This window comes from Chrysemys picta, chromosome 4 (genome assembly GCF_011386835.1).
Source record: "Chrysemys picta bellii isolate R12L10 chromosome 4, ASM1138683v2, whole genome shotgun sequence".
Taxonomy (NCBI): domain Eukaryota; kingdom Metazoa; phylum Chordata; order Testudines; family Emydidae; genus Chrysemys; species Chrysemys picta.
In genome coordinates, this window is record NC_088794.1 from 142101970 (window position 1) to 142119768 (window position 17799).

The 17799-nt window shown below is 41.0% G+C and overlaps 1 protein-coding gene across 9 annotated transcripts in view; it reads right to left on the reverse strand.

Moving 5' to 3' along the window:
- The window catches only part of SLC38A6 (solute carrier family 38 member 6), a 53537-nt gene that overhangs the window by 35194 nt on the left and 544 nt on the right, over positions 1–17799 (reverse strand). For 8 of the 9 annotated variants that reach the window (XR_006172418.2, XM_065593794.1, XM_042841289.2 and 5 more), the window contains exons 1-5: positions 17603–17755; positions 15061–15191; positions 13929–14002; positions 10173–10225; positions 3692–3731 (exon numbers count right to left, since the gene is read on the reverse strand). Coding sequence is in view for 8 of the 9 variants with exons in the window: in XM_065593794.1 (XP_065449866.1) it covers positions 3692–3731; positions 10173–10225; positions 13929–14002; positions 15061–15191; positions 17603–17755 (451 nt within the window). In the remaining variant the exon portion in view is untranslated. Of the gene's footprint in view, positions 1–3691; positions 3732–10172; positions 10226–13928; positions 14003–15060; positions 15192–17602; positions 17756–17799 lie in introns of those variants that run through there. The other variant, XM_042841290.2, reaches the window with a different exon arrangement.

The window sequence follows — 17799 nt, forward strand, 5'->3', positions numbered from 1 at the left end:
TTCCATGCATGGATCTCAGGAGAAGGTAGGAAGTGAGACAGTAAAGGACATGGATGGGATAACATGATGATCTGGCATCATGCAACTTCCTATCTATGGCTTAATTCTGCAACCCCTTCTCATACTAAGTAACATTTATGTGAATAATCCCATTGAAGTCAGTGGGACACTTTGAGTGAGTAACTATTACTAGTATGAGTAAAGACCTGCAGAACTGGGCCATTGCAAGTCACAAAATGCTGATTAAGGGAATCAGGGAGGATACCAGATTAGCCTGAATCCTCCCACTCAACCTACCAGTGTTAGCTCATTAATGAATATCTATAATATAGCAACACATTCATGTTGCTATAAAGACAGCTTGGTAAGTATTTCCATTGTTTTTATTACTCTATTTTTGAAGCTTATATTACTCAAGTAAAAATGTGCTGGAAAATAAAAATCTTTAGGCTGTAGTTTTGGTGGTGTTTTATTTTTTTTAAAAAGTGCAATTTAAATGTGGCTATTTCAAAATGAACAGAGTAAAAATATTAATAGTTTAAGACGCTTTTTAAAGCTTGCAAAACTAAAAATAACTGACAAATTTTAATCGCTACTCTGTACAGGTCCTCAGCTAGCTTTTGGTACTTAAATCGACTATTTAATTGGCTCGACTTGGGTAAACCACAGGCACCATCAAGACTTGTTAATGTGGAAAAAAGAAAAATAGTTCAAATTTTGATTTAATCTTCACAACAATAGTATAAGAATTGAATAATCGTGTTTAAAAACTTTAGCATGACAAATCTCAAGCACTATCCCTAACTTTGAATTACCTGCCTTCCGATTGCTTATGTCTCGTCTCAATTTTAACTTTTAAAATGACTATTAAGGAGATTTTTTTTAAGGCTGATTGATCCAAATTTGAGTTACTATTCCTTTTCTTATAGTGGTTTGTAAAAACCATGCAAGTTTTTCTTTGGTCAATGCTTCTTTGCACAGTAGTAAAGTCAGCATCCCCATATAAACAAACAAACCCAGTGGGTGTGTGCAATAAAGTTATTAAAAATAAGAAGTTTGCTTTCAACTCTGCAAGATGTTTTTTTATTTGGATTTTTTAAACAAAATATAACCATGAGAAAAAGGTTTTTTTTAAAGATTATGGAAAAATAAATAACAAAAAACAAACCCAGAACACTGAAGGCATCCTTTTAAACATGGTTAAAAAAAAAAAAAAGTTTAATAAAATCTCCACTCCAACTGAGTGTAAATCACTTCCATATATTCTGGTTACTTTTAGAAATAATGATACCACATTAAAAATAATGCCTAACCTACATTCTGAAAGTGCCAATAATCTTCTTTGTAATGAGATTCCATCTGATACAATATTCCCAGCTCTGATGATGGAAGAGGTAAATGGAGACCATTTTATTTCTAGTCGTATTCTGAAATTTAAGGCACTGATACAGCTTGAAAGACTATTGAAGGGTCATGGCTTTGCTGGATGCAAAGAAACAAGGGTGGGGGGACACACCAAAGAAAGGGCCGAACATAAAGAACTCCATACTGATAAGTCTAGAGGCATCCCTTCAGGACAAACTAACCCAAAGGCCTGACCTCTCTCACTGAGAAATCCATGGAAGGGGACCAAAAAGGCAAGAAAACTTCCTGTACCTACATTGTCTCTCAAGGGTCAAGAAGATGGAGTTTTGATGGGGAGAGGCCTCCTAATCCTGGGAATCTGTTAGATACTAGGAGAGCCAACTGTAAGGATGGCTCCTGACACCACACAGCTTCACTAGCTCCCACGTTTCCTTTGGCAGCACACTTCCAAAGAACCATGCTGCCATTGGCTGAATCCCTTTGAGACAGTAGAAATAGCAGTTGCTGGGGATGGAGGAGTCACTGAGAGTGAAAACAAAGCTCCCAGCTGTTTTAACATGTAAATCTAGAGGCTGAGCAGGGGGATGTGGACGACAGACAAATCCCTACTTCTCTCATCCCCAAAACAACCCTCCTTTTGTGCAGGGCATCCACAGGATACCAGGAGATGGAGGAAGTGCCATGGAAGCTGCACTCCCCATCCCCCCCTCCAGTTAGACAAGGCAGCGTGCCTCTTTATGCAAAGGGGGGGTGCTTTTGGTCTACACTGATTCAGTTAGGGATAGGTGATTTTTCCCTATCTGTGAAATGGGTTAATCTTTGCAAAGAACTTAAATATATGAGGGCAGAAAATACTTGTGCCACTCTCCTATACAAAAGAGCTTTGCACTTAAATCCTGAGAACCAAAAGACAGAGGATTTGGAAAGTGACAGGCATTTTTAAATAAATACTTGAAAGAATGTTTTCCAGTTGCGAAAGCTGCTCCTTGAATTAACCTATTAAACAGAAATGAAATTCTTGGCAGAACAGGTCAAGATCTCTGGCAGAGAAGTCCATTGCAGACAATGTTTGATAATATCCAACATACAACAGCTTGGGCCTCTAGCATGACTAAACTGAGTTTTATTAAAAGTGACACACAGAGAAGGTTATGAACTGTTATGGGGATGAAATAAGACTCAAATTTCCTTTGACCGCACAGCCTTGTACTAGATCCCAGAGTCACCTGAACCTTCACTATGTATTCCCTCTTTGTCTTATAGCATTTATTTAGTGGTCCAGTCAAATGAGAAAGGAAATTTAAAAATCTGTTCATAGCTTCATAACATCCTCTAAAACCTGCATGAATAAATAATCTTTAGACCTTGGAATTAATGTGTTCGCTCCTGTCTGGAATTAATTCCAGGATTTTTATAGCCATTTAAATTAAGTAGTTTCCATTACTAGCAATTTTAGTAAAGGTAGGCCAATCATAAAAGCAGTCATTTGGTCTACTTCTAGGTCCATTTTGCAATAAGTCCAGGTACTCTCCTAATCACTGCTTGTTCTTTATAGACAGACACTGGAACACTGTTTCTCTTAGTCATTATAAATGACTGTCTGCGTCCTCTTTCCTAATCTTTTCATTTTGTTTTCAGCACATTTCCTGCTTTCACCCAGGAGAAAGAATCCAGTTGAAACCTGAGCATTCCACAGTAGTCAGTCAGTCTCTTCTAACTCTACCTTTTAAACCTACCTTCTTTTGGACTCTATCTACTCTGAATATTTCTGTGAGTACTCTTACTTTATTCATATGCTGGTTGCTAATTGGGATTTACATGTTTATAACTATGTAATTGATTATTTTTATTTCAAGACAGTTATTTTATTAGGAAATTTACTAAGAAGGGCAACAAAGAACTATATAGCTAGACTACACAGCAGATGACAAAACTGATTAGTGTGAAAAATAGACCACATTATGAAGAAGAATGTATACTCAACACAAAATCTTGAATTACCCAAAAACGGAGGAAAACTACCATTAAGTTAGCGTACACAACATTCTATGATTCAGTAAATAGAAGTCATTAAAACAATTAAATTCAAAGGCCAACCTTTTATGCTTGCATTCATCATGTCATGCATAGGAATTGCAGGGTAAAGAGCATGTGATGTGACAAAGTGTACCTACTGTAGCACTTGGGCATAACAAGATCTCATAAATCTTGCCCTTAAATTTCCTCTTTTTGTCAGCCTCTCTAACAGGTATAATTTTACCTAAATATAGCCTTTTATGTTTTTAAATACCCCCCAGCACACATACCCCACTATGAAATTTCTTACCTCCAATATTCTGAATAATTATCGTACTTCCCACAATAACCTATAAAACAATTGATTTCTTTAGAAAGGGTAAGGAAAACTAAAAACAAAACTTCAGTCTATAACAGTCAAATTGTATATTCATTATCTTAAACCAAATGTAGAACTGATAATTAGTACTGAAAGGAAGGGTGTCTTCTGTTTAATGACTAGTTTATAAAATATGGAAACAAATGCAATAGAACAGCAAAAAAACGTCACCAGAATACTGTATTTTCATTTTGAGATGACAGAACAAAAGTAGTTATAAATGAAGTCTGCTCTGTAGACCGCTCATTTTTGTATCATTCAGAGGGCATATGAGTGTATTCTAATAATTTTCTTAGAACTTCACTGCATCTGTCATTTGGCTCTGAAGAGACAATCAGATAGTACATGCAAATCTCTTCTGTGTGTCAGCCTCATCAGAGACTATGAATATTTTATTCTGAACCTTAAACCTCATTTTCTCTTTAGAATATTACAAATTTACTCTTAGATCAGGGATTTTTTTAAATTTAAATGTCTGATTGTTTGTAGGACCAGTGCTGGGAACGAAGTTTACCAGTCCAGAAAGCACTGAACTGATCCAAAGTGTATCTAGCCTTTATAGCCACGAAAGAAGCCCTTAAAATTTGTACCCAATGGGGCTAGCCTGTCAGCTTGCTATGTTATATAATCTGTTTGATAATATTATTTCGGTTTATATTGCAGTAGATATTATTTCATTATATTTGGCTGTAATACAAGGAACCTACAGGTCTGTATCCTGTATGATTAGCTAGAGCAAGCTAGCATAAGTGTTTGTAACCTTTGGCATAGACAAATTGCCTACCAGTTACCCTTCTGACTTTGGGGAACTGAATGGAGAACTGAAGGTGTTTACCAAAATTCTGGGACATATCGGTAACCACAAGGTATACCGCAAGAACATGGAAGTAACAGTTCAGGCCAAAGGTAATGGTTTTGAGAATGAGATAATCGATATTAATATGTAAGAATATACTAAAGTCTGTAGAGTAAGTGCACCCTGAGATTTATCTGGATGAGGAAATAAGACTTGGGCATGGAAAGTTGGGCACTGATAGGAATATTCAGGATAGTGCCAGGACCCTATAAGAGGGCAAACCCCCATGTTGAGGAATCCTTCTCTTAGCTTAAAAGAAAAGAGCTTAAAGAAAGATAACTATCAGCTTAGCTTCTGCAATATAACTTAGCTACTCAACTCTCTAACCTGATCTCTACTATTTTGGGATTGAGGAACCTGGACCAACAAACTCATTGGACATGCCAGAGACGAGGGCGGTCCTCTGTGTCGCACTACCAGATCCCCGACGAAGGGTGAGTATGACAGTTTAAATAGCTTTTGTAAAAGGGATGTTACCACCAGGAACTATAGAACTGTACTCTTTTTTTGTGGATCTGTGATTTGTAGCTTTGATTTCTCTCGTTTATTTTAATAAAGATCTTAACATTTTGACTTTGTCCACAGTGTGAATGTCCTTGCTGCACATCTCAAGAGTCCGGACAAAGTATTGAACTCTCTACATTCTCTAATTCTGTAGCATGATTTTGGGATAAGGATCTAAGTATCTTCTGGTCAGATCATTGGCAAGCCTATAATAAATCAGCCCTATAAAATCAGGTTAACAAATTATGTTTCTGTGATTACTATCTTGCTGTCTTTCTAGTTCAATTCCAACATATAACCATGGACCAAGGTAGTGGTTACTTATTTTGTGGGCACAAAGATAGTAAGAAAATAATCAGTGCTTCAATATTAGGGTGTTGGGCGCAATGGAAAAAGCAAAGAAAGAGGAATAAAGAGAAGAAAAAGAGGTGGCTGAAAACCTGGATCAACTTCTACATACCATTTCAAAGTTCGGATTCCAATCTTTCAGGTAGTTTATAGAATTAAATTTCGGTTGTAATGTGTTACAAAATAGTAGTTATTAAAATCATGCCTAACTAGTATCACGCGTAACTAGTGGTGTTCCCCAAGGGTCAGTCCTCGGACCGATCCTATTCAACTTATTCATAAATGATCTGGAGAAAGGGGTAAACAGTGAGGTGGGAAAGTTTGCAGATGATACTAAACTGCTAAAGATAGTTAAGTCCAAAGCAGACTGTGAAGAACTTCAAAAAGATCTCACAAAACTAAGTGATTGGGCAACAAAATGGCAAATGAAATTTAATGTGGATAAATGTAAAGTAATGCACATTGGAAAAAATAACCCCAACTATACATACAATATGATGGGGGCTAATTTAGCTACAACGAGTCATCGTGGATAGTTCTCTGAAAATGTCCACGCAGTGTGCAGAGGCGGTCAAAAAAGCAAACAGGATGCTATGAATCATTAAAAAGGGGATAAAGAATAAGACTGAGAATATATTATTGCCCTTATATAAATCAATGGTACGCCCTCATCTCGAATACTGCGTACAGATGTGGTCTCCTCATCTCAAAAAAGATATACTGGCACTAGAAAAGGTTCATAAAAGGGCAACTAAAATGATTAAGGGTTTGGAACGGGTCCCATATGAGGAGAGATTAAAGAGGCTAGGACTCTTCAGCTTGGAAAAGAGGAGACTAAGGGGGGATATGATAGAGGTATATAAAATCATGAGTGATGTGGAGAAAGTGGATAAGGAAAAGTTATTTACGTATTCCCATAATACAAGAACTAGGGGTCATCAAATGAAATTAACAGGCAGCAGATTTAAAACAAATAAAAGGAAGTTCTTCTTCACGCAGCGCACAGTCAACTTGTGGAACTCCTTACCTGAGAAGGTTGTGAAGGCTAGGACTATAACAGAGTTTAAAAGAGAACTGGATAAATTCATGGTTGTTAAGTCCATTAATGGCTATTAGCCAGGACGGGTAAGGAATGGTATCCCTAGCCTCTGTCTGTCAGAGAATGGAGATGGATGGCAGGAGACAGATCACTTGATCATTGCCTGTTAGGTTCACTCCCTCTGGGGCACCTGGCATTGGACACTGTCGGTAGACAGGATACTGGGCTAGATGGACCTTTGGTCTGACCCGATACGGCCTTTCTTATGTTCTTATGTTATGTTCTTATGCCAGAATTGAAGCTGAGAAAAAAGCAAGATAAGTATGACATGTTTCTAAGAAGTATGAGACCTTGTCATTTGCCAAGGCTGGAAAGAAATGTCTAACACTACCAGAGAGCTAAAATTACCAGCTTTTCAACAGTAGAAACCACGCATTTTTGGTTCTGACTGCTTGTGGTTAACACATTTAGAATGGATATGATAAAAACGGATTTAATATTTTTTTAAATATCAAGATTTATTACTGGTTGAGGTAACTTGATCTAATCTTAACTTTGGTCAATAAATCTGAGATAAGGATCTGGCCAGTGAAGCAGAAAAAAAAGACTTCTGCCTTGTGCTTTTTTTGTCTTCAGGAAGTTGTTTAAAAAGGCAACCTTTTATTAACTCTGTTTTGGCAGTTCACACACAACTTGAAGTACTCCTCAAGTACTCCACAAGTGCTCCTTGTTCTTTTTGCTGATACAGACTAACACGGCTACCACTCTGAAATCTGAAACACAGATCATAATAATAATAATGGAGAATGGGTAATGTTTAATATACTTCCCTCTCAAAAAGGAGATCCACTCCAGTGTTTTTCCTGCTGTGACAGGGTATTGACCCCACACAAGGCAGAGTGGGTTAAAGTAGGTCAATTAACCTTATGTGCTGCACCTAGAGGAGAGCCAGAGCTCAATAAAGCCTAATGGAAGAAGTAGCTCAGCTGGGAAGGAGCAGGTTGGGCCTGTCTAAAGGGATGAAGCTGAGAACAGAAGGGGGCTGCTGCAGAGGAAGTAGTTGGCAGTCACTCCCTGAGGGAAGGGAGGTTTCTTTAAGGCTACAGCGTCTTGACAAGTCAAAGGGAGGAAGAAGTCTACAGTCACTCCCCGGGAGGAGGGTATTTGGACTGGGGAGACCGGGGGACTAAAAAGGGGATGTAGGAAAGAGCCCAGGAAAACAGCGACAGGGTCTGGGAGCAAGAAGACCGTAGCTGGGGGAGACATGGTCCCTGGGCTGGAACCTGGTGGACCCAAGTTTCCCTGTCAGCAGCTGGGAAAGTTACACAAGACCTGGCCTTGAACTGGAAGACTGCCTGGAACAGCATGTGGACATTAGATTCAGTGGGACGCTGATATCCTGGAAGGGGAGGACTACAGTGACCTGGCTGGAGGGCTGAGTCACAAAGAGGGAGTACCGTGAAACTAGGAGAGTGAGGGGGAGATGTGGTAGGAGCAATTGTCAGACAGGAAGCCTAAGACCTGAAAGGAGCTAATAAAGAGGTGTCCCAACAGTGAGTGAACCCCGTTACACCTGCACATGCTACATCTAATACTGGACAAATCTGGTTAAGAAAAATGCATGCAGCAGACCATCTATTAATCAACATGGAAGCCACATCAATTTATTCTTAACCCCAAAAAGCCTTTATAAGGATGTCTGAGAATAAGAATTGTTCATCTGAAGTGATCACTAAATTTATAACATTCCTTAAACTTTGTCTGATTTACTTACAGTATTCACCTTCCACGTAGTATCTAAGGTACATCTTCACAGCAAACAGCCACCCACCACAGAGTCTCTCAAAGCCTGGGTCAATTTACTTGAGCTCATGCTGAGGAACTAAAAACAGCAGTATAGATAGGGCCCTACCAAATTCATGGCCGTCAAAAACATGTCACAGAACGTGAAATAAGCCCTTCCCTGTAAAATCTGATCTCCCCCTTGCTATTGGGAACACCCCAGCCAGGGGGCTCCTAGGTGCAAGTCCCGGCTGGGCTTGTCCTTCCCCTGCACAGCTGCTCTCGTTCTCAGGGGGAAGATCAGACCCACCTCCGAGTGCCTCCCCTGCTGCAGGAAGCTCCAGCCCCGGAGGTTCCTGCAGCTGGAGGAGGCTTGTGCAGGTGTGTCATCCGATATCCCCCTGCTGCTCTCCTAGCTACAAGTCCCTACTGGGCTGGGGAGGACAGGATTTGTCCTTCCCTTGCATGGCAGTTGTGTGGGAGGGTGGACAGTGGGGGAAAGAGATCAGATGCACCTCCCCCTGCTGCAGGAAGCTCCCTGCCCAGCACTGGAGGTTCCTGCAGCTGGAGGCTTGTGGGGGTGGGTCTGATATCCTCCTGCTTCTGGAAGCGCCCCAGCTAGAGGACGGACTCCTAGCTGTAAGTCCCTGCTGGGCCAGGGAGGAACAAGACTTGTCCTTCCCTTCTTGCATGGGGGGGGGGGGGGCAGGCTCAGACCCACTTCTGGGTACCTTTTGGGTTGAGACCCCCAAGGCTACAACACCATATTTCAGATGTAAACAGCTGAAAACGTGAAATTGACCAATTTTAAAATCCTCTGGCCGTGAAATTGATCAAAATGGACCATAAATTTGGTAGGGCCCTAAGTATAGATGTTTGGGCTCAGGCTCTGAAACCCAATGAGGGTCTTGGAACCTGGGCTATAGCCCAAGCCTGAACATCTATACTACTATTTTTAGCCCTGCATAGCAGGTCCTACAAGCTTGAGTCAGCTGACCTGGGCTCTGAGACTCACTACTGCAAAGGGGTTTGCTGTGTAGACATCCCCTAAGCTCTCTAAGAGTTGAAGCACCATGGTGACTCATTCAGAGACATCTGTAAACAGATTATGTGGTAATATTGTGCAGAATTTGAATGTCATAAAAACATTGGAAATGGAGTTTTGGGATGACTAGGTGGTAGCAAAAACTAACACACTGTAGTAAATACTGTCTGTATCAAACTAATCTATGGACTGGAAAGTAACAACAACATTTTCCTTCAAGATGTCTTTGTGTTTAAACAGAATATGCCACCATAAATTAAAGCTATCTATTTTAGAGCTGACTAAACTTTTGGCCTGGACAGTCTAGAACTGGGGTAGGCAACCTATGGCACACGTGCCGAAGGCGGCACGCAAGCTGATTTTCAGTGGCACTCACACTGCCCAGGTCCTGGCCACCGGTCCGGGGGGTTCTGCATTTTAATTTAATTTTAAATGAAGTTTCTTAAACATTTTAAAAAGCTTATTTAATTTTACATACAACAATAGTTTAGTTCTATATTATAGACTTATAGAAAGAGATCTTCTAAAAACATTAAAATGTATTACTGGCATGCGAAACCTTAAATTAGAGTGAATAAATGAAGACTCGCACACCACTTCTGAAAGGTTGCCAACCCCTGGTCTAGAAATTGAAGGTGCCACAAGGACTCCTCGTTGTTTTTGGGGAATAGTAGGAATTTATTTACAAAAATCACGGGGTTTGTACAATGTTAGGGTTTTGCTAATTATACTACATAGCTATTTCTTAAACAGGAACGATGTAATTATAGTCAACAAAATATTTATCAGAACTAAAGTACAGAATAAAAGAGACATGGGTACTGTAAACAGAAGTTACCTTCCCAGGTGATCCAAATGCAAAGAGACCAAGATCTTCATAAGAAGTGACAGCTGTTAAAAGAAAAACAAAGTATTTCCAACTTCATATTCACTTTAGTTAGGAATAGTTGTGTGTGTTTTTTTATTTATTTTTTTACACTGACAAAACTAAAGCAGTATTTTATGATTCTCATTTATAATATAGCTTTAGGATGTAAACACTTTCTTCAACATACATTGCTACATATACATAACGATTTAGAGAAATTTATATTACAGTAGTTTTACATTAAACATGATTACAAATATATGGATACCACATCACCTTCTCTTTAAGAATTCTTGTAGATTATACCATGGATTAAACCATTCTGAACAATATTTATTAAACAAATTATTTTACTTCATTTTCATAAAGAATAAAAGGGGCAGCTTTGTATTACAGTGGACAAATCTTTCAAGAAATGTAAGCCTCAGCGCCCAGTTCTGCAAGGTTTTGAGCACCCCCAACGCCCACTAATTTCAGGGAGAGCTGAAGGTGCACTGTACTTTGCAGGGTTAGCCCCCAAGAACAATCACTACAGATACTTACATACAGTGTAACCTGCACTGAGGCCCACCTTCAAAAGTAATCCCCTGACCTAAGCAACCATGTTAAAAGTAATCCAAGTTTCCAATATATATGCTGGTAACTTAAAAAGGGATCATTCTGAATGGAAGAATTAATCTCAAAATGTTGGTTGGTCCACAATTTGTTACTAGAAAATTAAGGAGTTTCAAAAAGATGTAAATTATTCTCAAAAATGCCACCCCCTTTCTTCTAGTCTATATTAATGCAGGACATGGCTGAGATTCAAACTGCTGTAAGTATTTTAGAGGGCAAATCAGTCTTAAACACATTTTTTATTTTTATAACTCTTATACTCTTTCCTCTCACTTAGCCCCCTTGCAATGTGCTTTACCATCTCTTCCCATGTCACAACTTATTTTGGCCCCAGCCCTGCAAGTTGACCTGCCAGGACAGACCCCCGAGCTGAGTCCCGCTGAAGTCAATGGAATATCACATGGGAGAAAGCATCAGCCTGCATCAATCAAGTTGCAGGATTGGGGCCTGTGGTGGGGTAGTTGCCCCACCCCAGTAAACAGGGGTTAAAAGCAGCCCTGGAGGGGGCTGCAACTGGAAAAGCTGGGCTGATTAAGGAAGCAGCCGCAGCTGTGGCCAGTTTAATCAGGGCCCAGCTGGCCCTTATAAGAGGGCTGTGGGCCAGCAGAAGGCCAGAGAGTCTCTCTCTAGCTGTAGAGAGAGACGGGCCTAACTGTTTGGGAGCTCAACAGAGTACTTGAGTGGAGGAGGGCTGGGGAAAGGCTAGAGGAGCTGGGGAGCTCCACTCTGGAAACCCCCAGGCTGCAGACCTTGTTAAAGGCCGAGAAGGTACTGGGGTTGCAGCAGGGCAGCCCAACGGTAGGCAGAGGCAGCAGGTTCAAACCCTCCTGACCAATGAGTGGCAATTACACTGCAGTCCGCCCCAGTGAATGGGGGCTAGATGGTGACTGGCAGTAGACAAAGACTGAGGTGAGGTGGGCATAGGGGGTTCCCTGGGGAGGGGAGCTCCTGAGAGACTGTGAGGTACTGCAGGGGCAGAACCCAGAGAGAAGGGGCACCAGGGTCCGGGAGGGACACCGGCCTGCAGAGGGCACTCCAAGGCTGCAAAAAGAGCTAATTCCCAGGACGACAGCAGGTGGCGTCTTGTTGGTGAGTCGTCACCCACCACAGGGCCTCAGACTAAACTCAAGACAGACAAATAACTGTGTCTCTGTAAAGTTGTACACAGTAATAATTACTGTAGCATAGATAAAATAACAGAGAACTTAATCATCTTGTAGACCTTTTGCAAGCTCAGTGTTTCACATTCCTCTCTAGTACCATCATCAATATGTTGTGCAAAAACAAAATGGGCCAGAGTCTGCTCTGTTATGCCAGTGTAAACCTAGCTTCAAGTATCCTGGGGGGGGTGGAGAGGCTCCTTCCTTAGCCAGCTGAAGACAAAATGGAGGGGTCTCCCATGGGTTTAAATAGATTCTCTCTTGTGGGTGGAGACCCCCCTCTTCCCTCCTATGCAAAGTCCAGCTCCAAGATGGAGTTCTGGAGTCACCTGGGCGAGTCACATGTCCCTGCATGACTCAGTCTTTACAGGCTGAAGCCATTGTCCACATGGTATCTTGCATGTCTCCAGGAAGACTTCTTATGTGGATTGGAGCATTCCAAGATGCATTGTTCCCCAAGTAGAACAGGAGTACTTGTGGCACCTTAGAGACTAACAAATTTGTTAGTCTCTAAGGTGCCACAAGTACTCCTGTTCTTTTTGAGGATACAGACGAACACGGCTGCTACCCTGAAACCTGTTCCCCAAGTGTTTCCTGATCAGGTACTTAACCTGGCGAATTCCTTCCTAAAGAAGCTGACCAAATGCCTCACAAAGCTTACTTAGAAACCAAGCAAGCATACAGCCCATATTCTTAACCTCAAGTAGAAAATGATATATATGTACAAATAGGATGAATAGATATAGTAGACCATAACCTTTACGGAGATATGTTACACAAAACATATTCCAGTTATGTCATACATACATTTATAAGCACCCCTCCCATAAAGCCTTATGGGGTACGCTGTCACCCTAATCTTGTACCCTAACTGGCTGGAGAGAAAAAGGTAGCCACAAACTAGTCCAAAAGCACCAAGCAGCTATTGCCATCTTTCATTAAAGTATCCCTAACCGCTACTGATTTTTTTTTTTAAATGTGCGTAAAGGAGATCACTCAACTGATGAAGACAGGAACAGCAGTCTCCGAGCAGAATCAGGAAACAGTCAGCTGAGTGACCAAAGCTAGCTATGGAAAACAAAAGCAATAAGGAAAGAAAAGAAAGCTTTCTCCTACCATGAAAACCATCCTTAAAGTGAGGAAGACAGATAGGGCGGTAATGACAAGATGGATGATGGAGACAGAGGCCAGGTTATACCAGAAAACCTCCATGTAGTAGAATTTAAGGAACTGGCATCTTAAGGTTTCAATAACAGTTTTAAAAAAGCATGAGTTAAATCATTAGGTGGCAGCTGATTAGCTATTGTAGAGAGTTAAGATTCCAAAGCAAATATTCATGAACTATGATAAGTTAATACTAAGGGTCTAGAATCAGAAGACACACCAGAATCAAGCAGTGTCAGATGATCTCTAAAACAGAAGAGGTATACAAAGAGCAAGGGGATGGATAACAGTCAAATAAAATTACCAAGCCTGATAAGGTATCCATTAAAGTGAACGAGTATCCACAATGATGCTAATTTAGGGCTTGCTGCTGCTCTTATGACTTCAAAGCAAGCAGCAGCAGCAGGATCTTGGAGTATATATATTCCAAGATCCTGCTTTATATAAATAAAATGCTTGAATCCAGAAGGTGTTAAAACAGTCCTTACTAAGCTACATCAAATATTTCCCTTTTTTCATGCATCTTTGCAGAATTTCTAGGAGCTCAAAAATCATACCTACTGCAAAAAAAATTTCAGTCAAAGTTTCATGACAATGTTTCAAAATCACACTTATGGATGAGTTTTATAACAAAATAATGACAAATCTTAATTTTCAAAAAATTACAGCAACAGTGAGATATACAGTATCATATTTATATACCATTAATTCAAATAATTTTACAGGGTCACATCTTTGTAGATGAGACAAACTATAGACTATTGCTCTATATATTCTCTTCACTTACCAGTCTGAATGCACATACTAAGCAGCAGAAATACAGAGTAAGAAGCAAGGCTGGCAACAATCAGCAGCAAGATGCTAAAATATAAAATATTGAAGTTTAAGGCATTTCTTAAAGTAAAATACATGTTCTCTTTTTAAAACTGGTTTATTATTGCACAAGAAAGAAGTTATAACGAGACAGGACTTCCTCATTTTATGGCTCACATCTGCTGACCAAAGTTCATATGGTCACTGACTTATCTGCTGTTTGCTATGTTCCACTACACTTTACATTTTTATGTGCTAGATTATAAGTCATCACAGATTTATGTAGGACAAAAGCACTGCACGTGAACTATTTCATAACCATAACTGGAACATAACCACCAGGAACTGCAACTCTGCCGCATGTGTGTCTGTATATATATTAAAGTGAACTTAGTCCTTACAGAAGGAGTCAGACTGACAATGGTAGTTAGTCCTCTGTTCATTCACAGAATAGGTACTACATGAAGAGTAGAAATACAAGCTTCCCCATACTGCTCAGCAGAAGTGCATCATTCCTATCCTGGACAGCAGGATTCTGTTCTAAATTCTAAAACTAAATGGGATAATGATTTTGTGATATAAACATCTATCCATAGGAACTGGGTTGAGTACCAAATTGCCACCAATTTAATGAGACTTCAGGTCACTACCTCCACAGGCCAGATATGAATGAATAACCTAGAAGTGAAAGGGTCCATAGCCTTAATGCCAAAATTACAAGCCACCCAGTCCCTGTACAATGTAATATTTTTACATACAAAAATCTCAGCTCAGATCTTGCTCCCCACTTTAAAAAAAAAAAAAGTTATGTACAGTACTTCAAGAACTGTCTATCAGGGATGGTCTAGACAGTACTTGGTCCTGCCATGCGGGCAGGGGACTGGACTCGATGACCTCTCGAGGTCCCTTCCAGTCCTAGAATCTATGAACATGTAAAGGTCATTTTAGAATGGATATGTACGTGAAACTAAAAACTTACCAAAAAGAATAGGAGTATTTGTGGCACCTTAGATGCTCTAATAAATTTGTTAGTCTCTAAGGTGCCACAAGTACTCCTGTTCTTTTTGCGGATACAGACTAACACGGCTGCTACTCTAAAAACTTACCTAAATCCAATGATCCCTGTGTTGGCCATGGCATAAGATAAACCAAGTATTCCACTTCCCATGATTGCATTCATTAAATTAAATACTGAGAAACCAAAGGAAACACCTGAAGATGCATGATTCAGAGCGCTCTGTAAATAGGATAAACAAATATAATTAGTATGAGGGTTTTGTGTTTTTGTTTGTTTGTTTTGGAGAGACCAAAGAAATTTCAGCCACATAACTTCTCCCTCTCTCCATCAGCAGACCCTTATAAAACTCTAGAACCCAGACTTAAAAAATAAATAGTACAGCATAGTAATGATCCCCAAAGACAGTAGTTTTCTACTGCAAACTAGAGTGGTTTATATTAGAATGTGGTTAGCTTTGTTTGTTAAAGAAGACTTTGATAGCCAATGAAGGGGGGGGGGGGGAGGAGGAGGAGAAAGGTAAGGAAACGGCAGCACTTGGGAGAGTTGAATGCTTCCAAGCCTTAGTTAAATAAATGATCAAACATCTCAGAAAAACTGTTCTCCTCACTTTAAAGACCTGTACTATGCGGTGTGCCTGCATCAATGCTCATTTCATCCTGCTCCACTCTGTAGGGCCAAATCTCCCTGCTATCAGCCCCACTTTGTATCCTTGTCATCTTTCTGCCACCTTCTAGGTATTATTTTATTAGTTCACACTGTCCTTTGAGCATGAGAGTCTTTTTTTCATGTGCTAAACACCTTCTCCTCTCCTTAAAATATCTCCTCAAAATACACTTTCTTCATAGAATCACAGAATCAGAACTGGAAGGGACCTCAAGAGGTCATCTAGTCCAGTCCCCTGCACTCAAGGCAGGACTAAGTATTATCTAGACCATCCCTGACAGGTGTTTGTCCAACCTGCTCTTAAAAATCCCCAATGATGGAGATTCCACAACCTCCCTAGGGAATTTATTCCAGTTCTTAAACACTCTGACAGTTAGGAAGTTTTTCCTAATGTCCAACCTAAACCACCCTTAATGCTATTTAAGCCCATTGCTTCTTGTCCTATCCTCAGAGCTTAAGAACAATTTTTCTCCCTCCTCTTTTATGTACTTGAAAACTTATGTCCCCTCTCAGTCTTCTCTTCTTCAGACTAAACAAACCCAATTTTTTCAATCTTCCCTCACAGGTCATGTATTCTAGACCTTTAATCTTTTTTGTTGCTCTTCTGTGGACCGTCTCCAATTTGTCCACATCTTTCCTGAAATGTGGCACCCAGAACTGGACACAGTACTCCAGTTGAGGCCTAATCAGCACGGACTATAGTGGAAGAATTACTTCTCGTGCCTTGCTTACAATACTCTTGCTAATATCTCCCAGAATGATGCTTTTTTTTTTTTGCAACAGTGTTATCCTGTTGACTCATATTTAGCTTGTGATCCACTATGACCCCCACATCCCTTTCCGCAGTACTCCTTCCTAGGCAGTCATTTCCCATTTTGTATGTGTGCAACTGATTGTTCCTTCCTAAGTGGAGTACTTTGCATTTGTCCTTATTGAATTTCATCCTATTTACTTCAGACCATTTCTCCAGTTTGTCCAGATCATTTTGAATTTTAATCCTATCCTCGAAAGCACTTGCAACCTCTCCCAGCTTGGTATCGTCCGCAAACTTTATAAACGTACTCTCTATGCCATTATCTAAATCATTGATGAAGTCTTCATGAAGTCTTTCAAAAACAAATGCTCCAAAATTCTTACTCAATGGCTACATTATGTATCATTTGTCTGAACTAGCTTATCAGCTTCTTGGGGTGGAGACTGTCCTCATTTGCTTCTAGGGCACCAAGCACACTAATGCTAATAAAATACAAGCAGCACCAAAAAATGCCAAGACAGTTCAGGCGAGTCTCAGCTTACGCGGTGGTTCCGTTCCGTGGTTAGCGCGTAAAGCGAAAACCGCGTATAGTCAAAATTACATTGAGTTGAATGGCGGGTGGAATCGCCTGCACTACAAGTACAATATTAAAATTATTGTTTCTCTTTTTTTATTGTTGTTTTTTTGTTTTTGCCAACCGCGTAAAGCTGAAATCGCGCATGTTAAGATGCGACAGACCTGTAATTCCCACCCCAACCTCCCCACATTCTCATCAGGGCTGCATGTCCCTGCTGGTTTAAATTCAGCCCAGACCAGTAAAACCCAACCCCAATAGTCATTACCATCTAATAGTTGTCTAAGACGAGTTTGGTGATCTCAGTCAAGTGAACAATTGTTTCCCTTCACAAACAACCCGCACCATCACCACGGGCCCTAATCTACTTTCTCGGGTGGCAGGATCAAGCAAAAAAGCCAAGACTCGAATTGCTCATGGAGAATGATCTATCCTCCCATCCCCAGTCGCCTCCCAAAGCACAAGTGGGGAAGCCTGCCTAGGCGGGATAAAAAGTCTCCCCCTCCTCGCCTCACACCTTCGTGACAGACAGCTCCCTCCTCCCCGGCTCCAGCTCAGACCCAACTCTGCTCCCTCAGCTCCTGCCACAGACCCCCCCCCAGGACCCCCTCACGCCCAGCCCCCGGTCCCCTCACACACATTGCCCAGCGGCGCTGGGGGCAGCAACGGGGTGGACTCCTGCTCCTCTTCCTGCTCGCGGGCAGACAGGTACCAGCCCGGCTCGCAGTTGATACTCCCGGGTCCCGGCTGCTGCATGGTGCCCTGTGCGCCGAGCCAAGCGAGCCGCCCCATCCCGAGCCCACTCTCGAGGGGCGGGAGTTGGGCGGTGCCTCAGG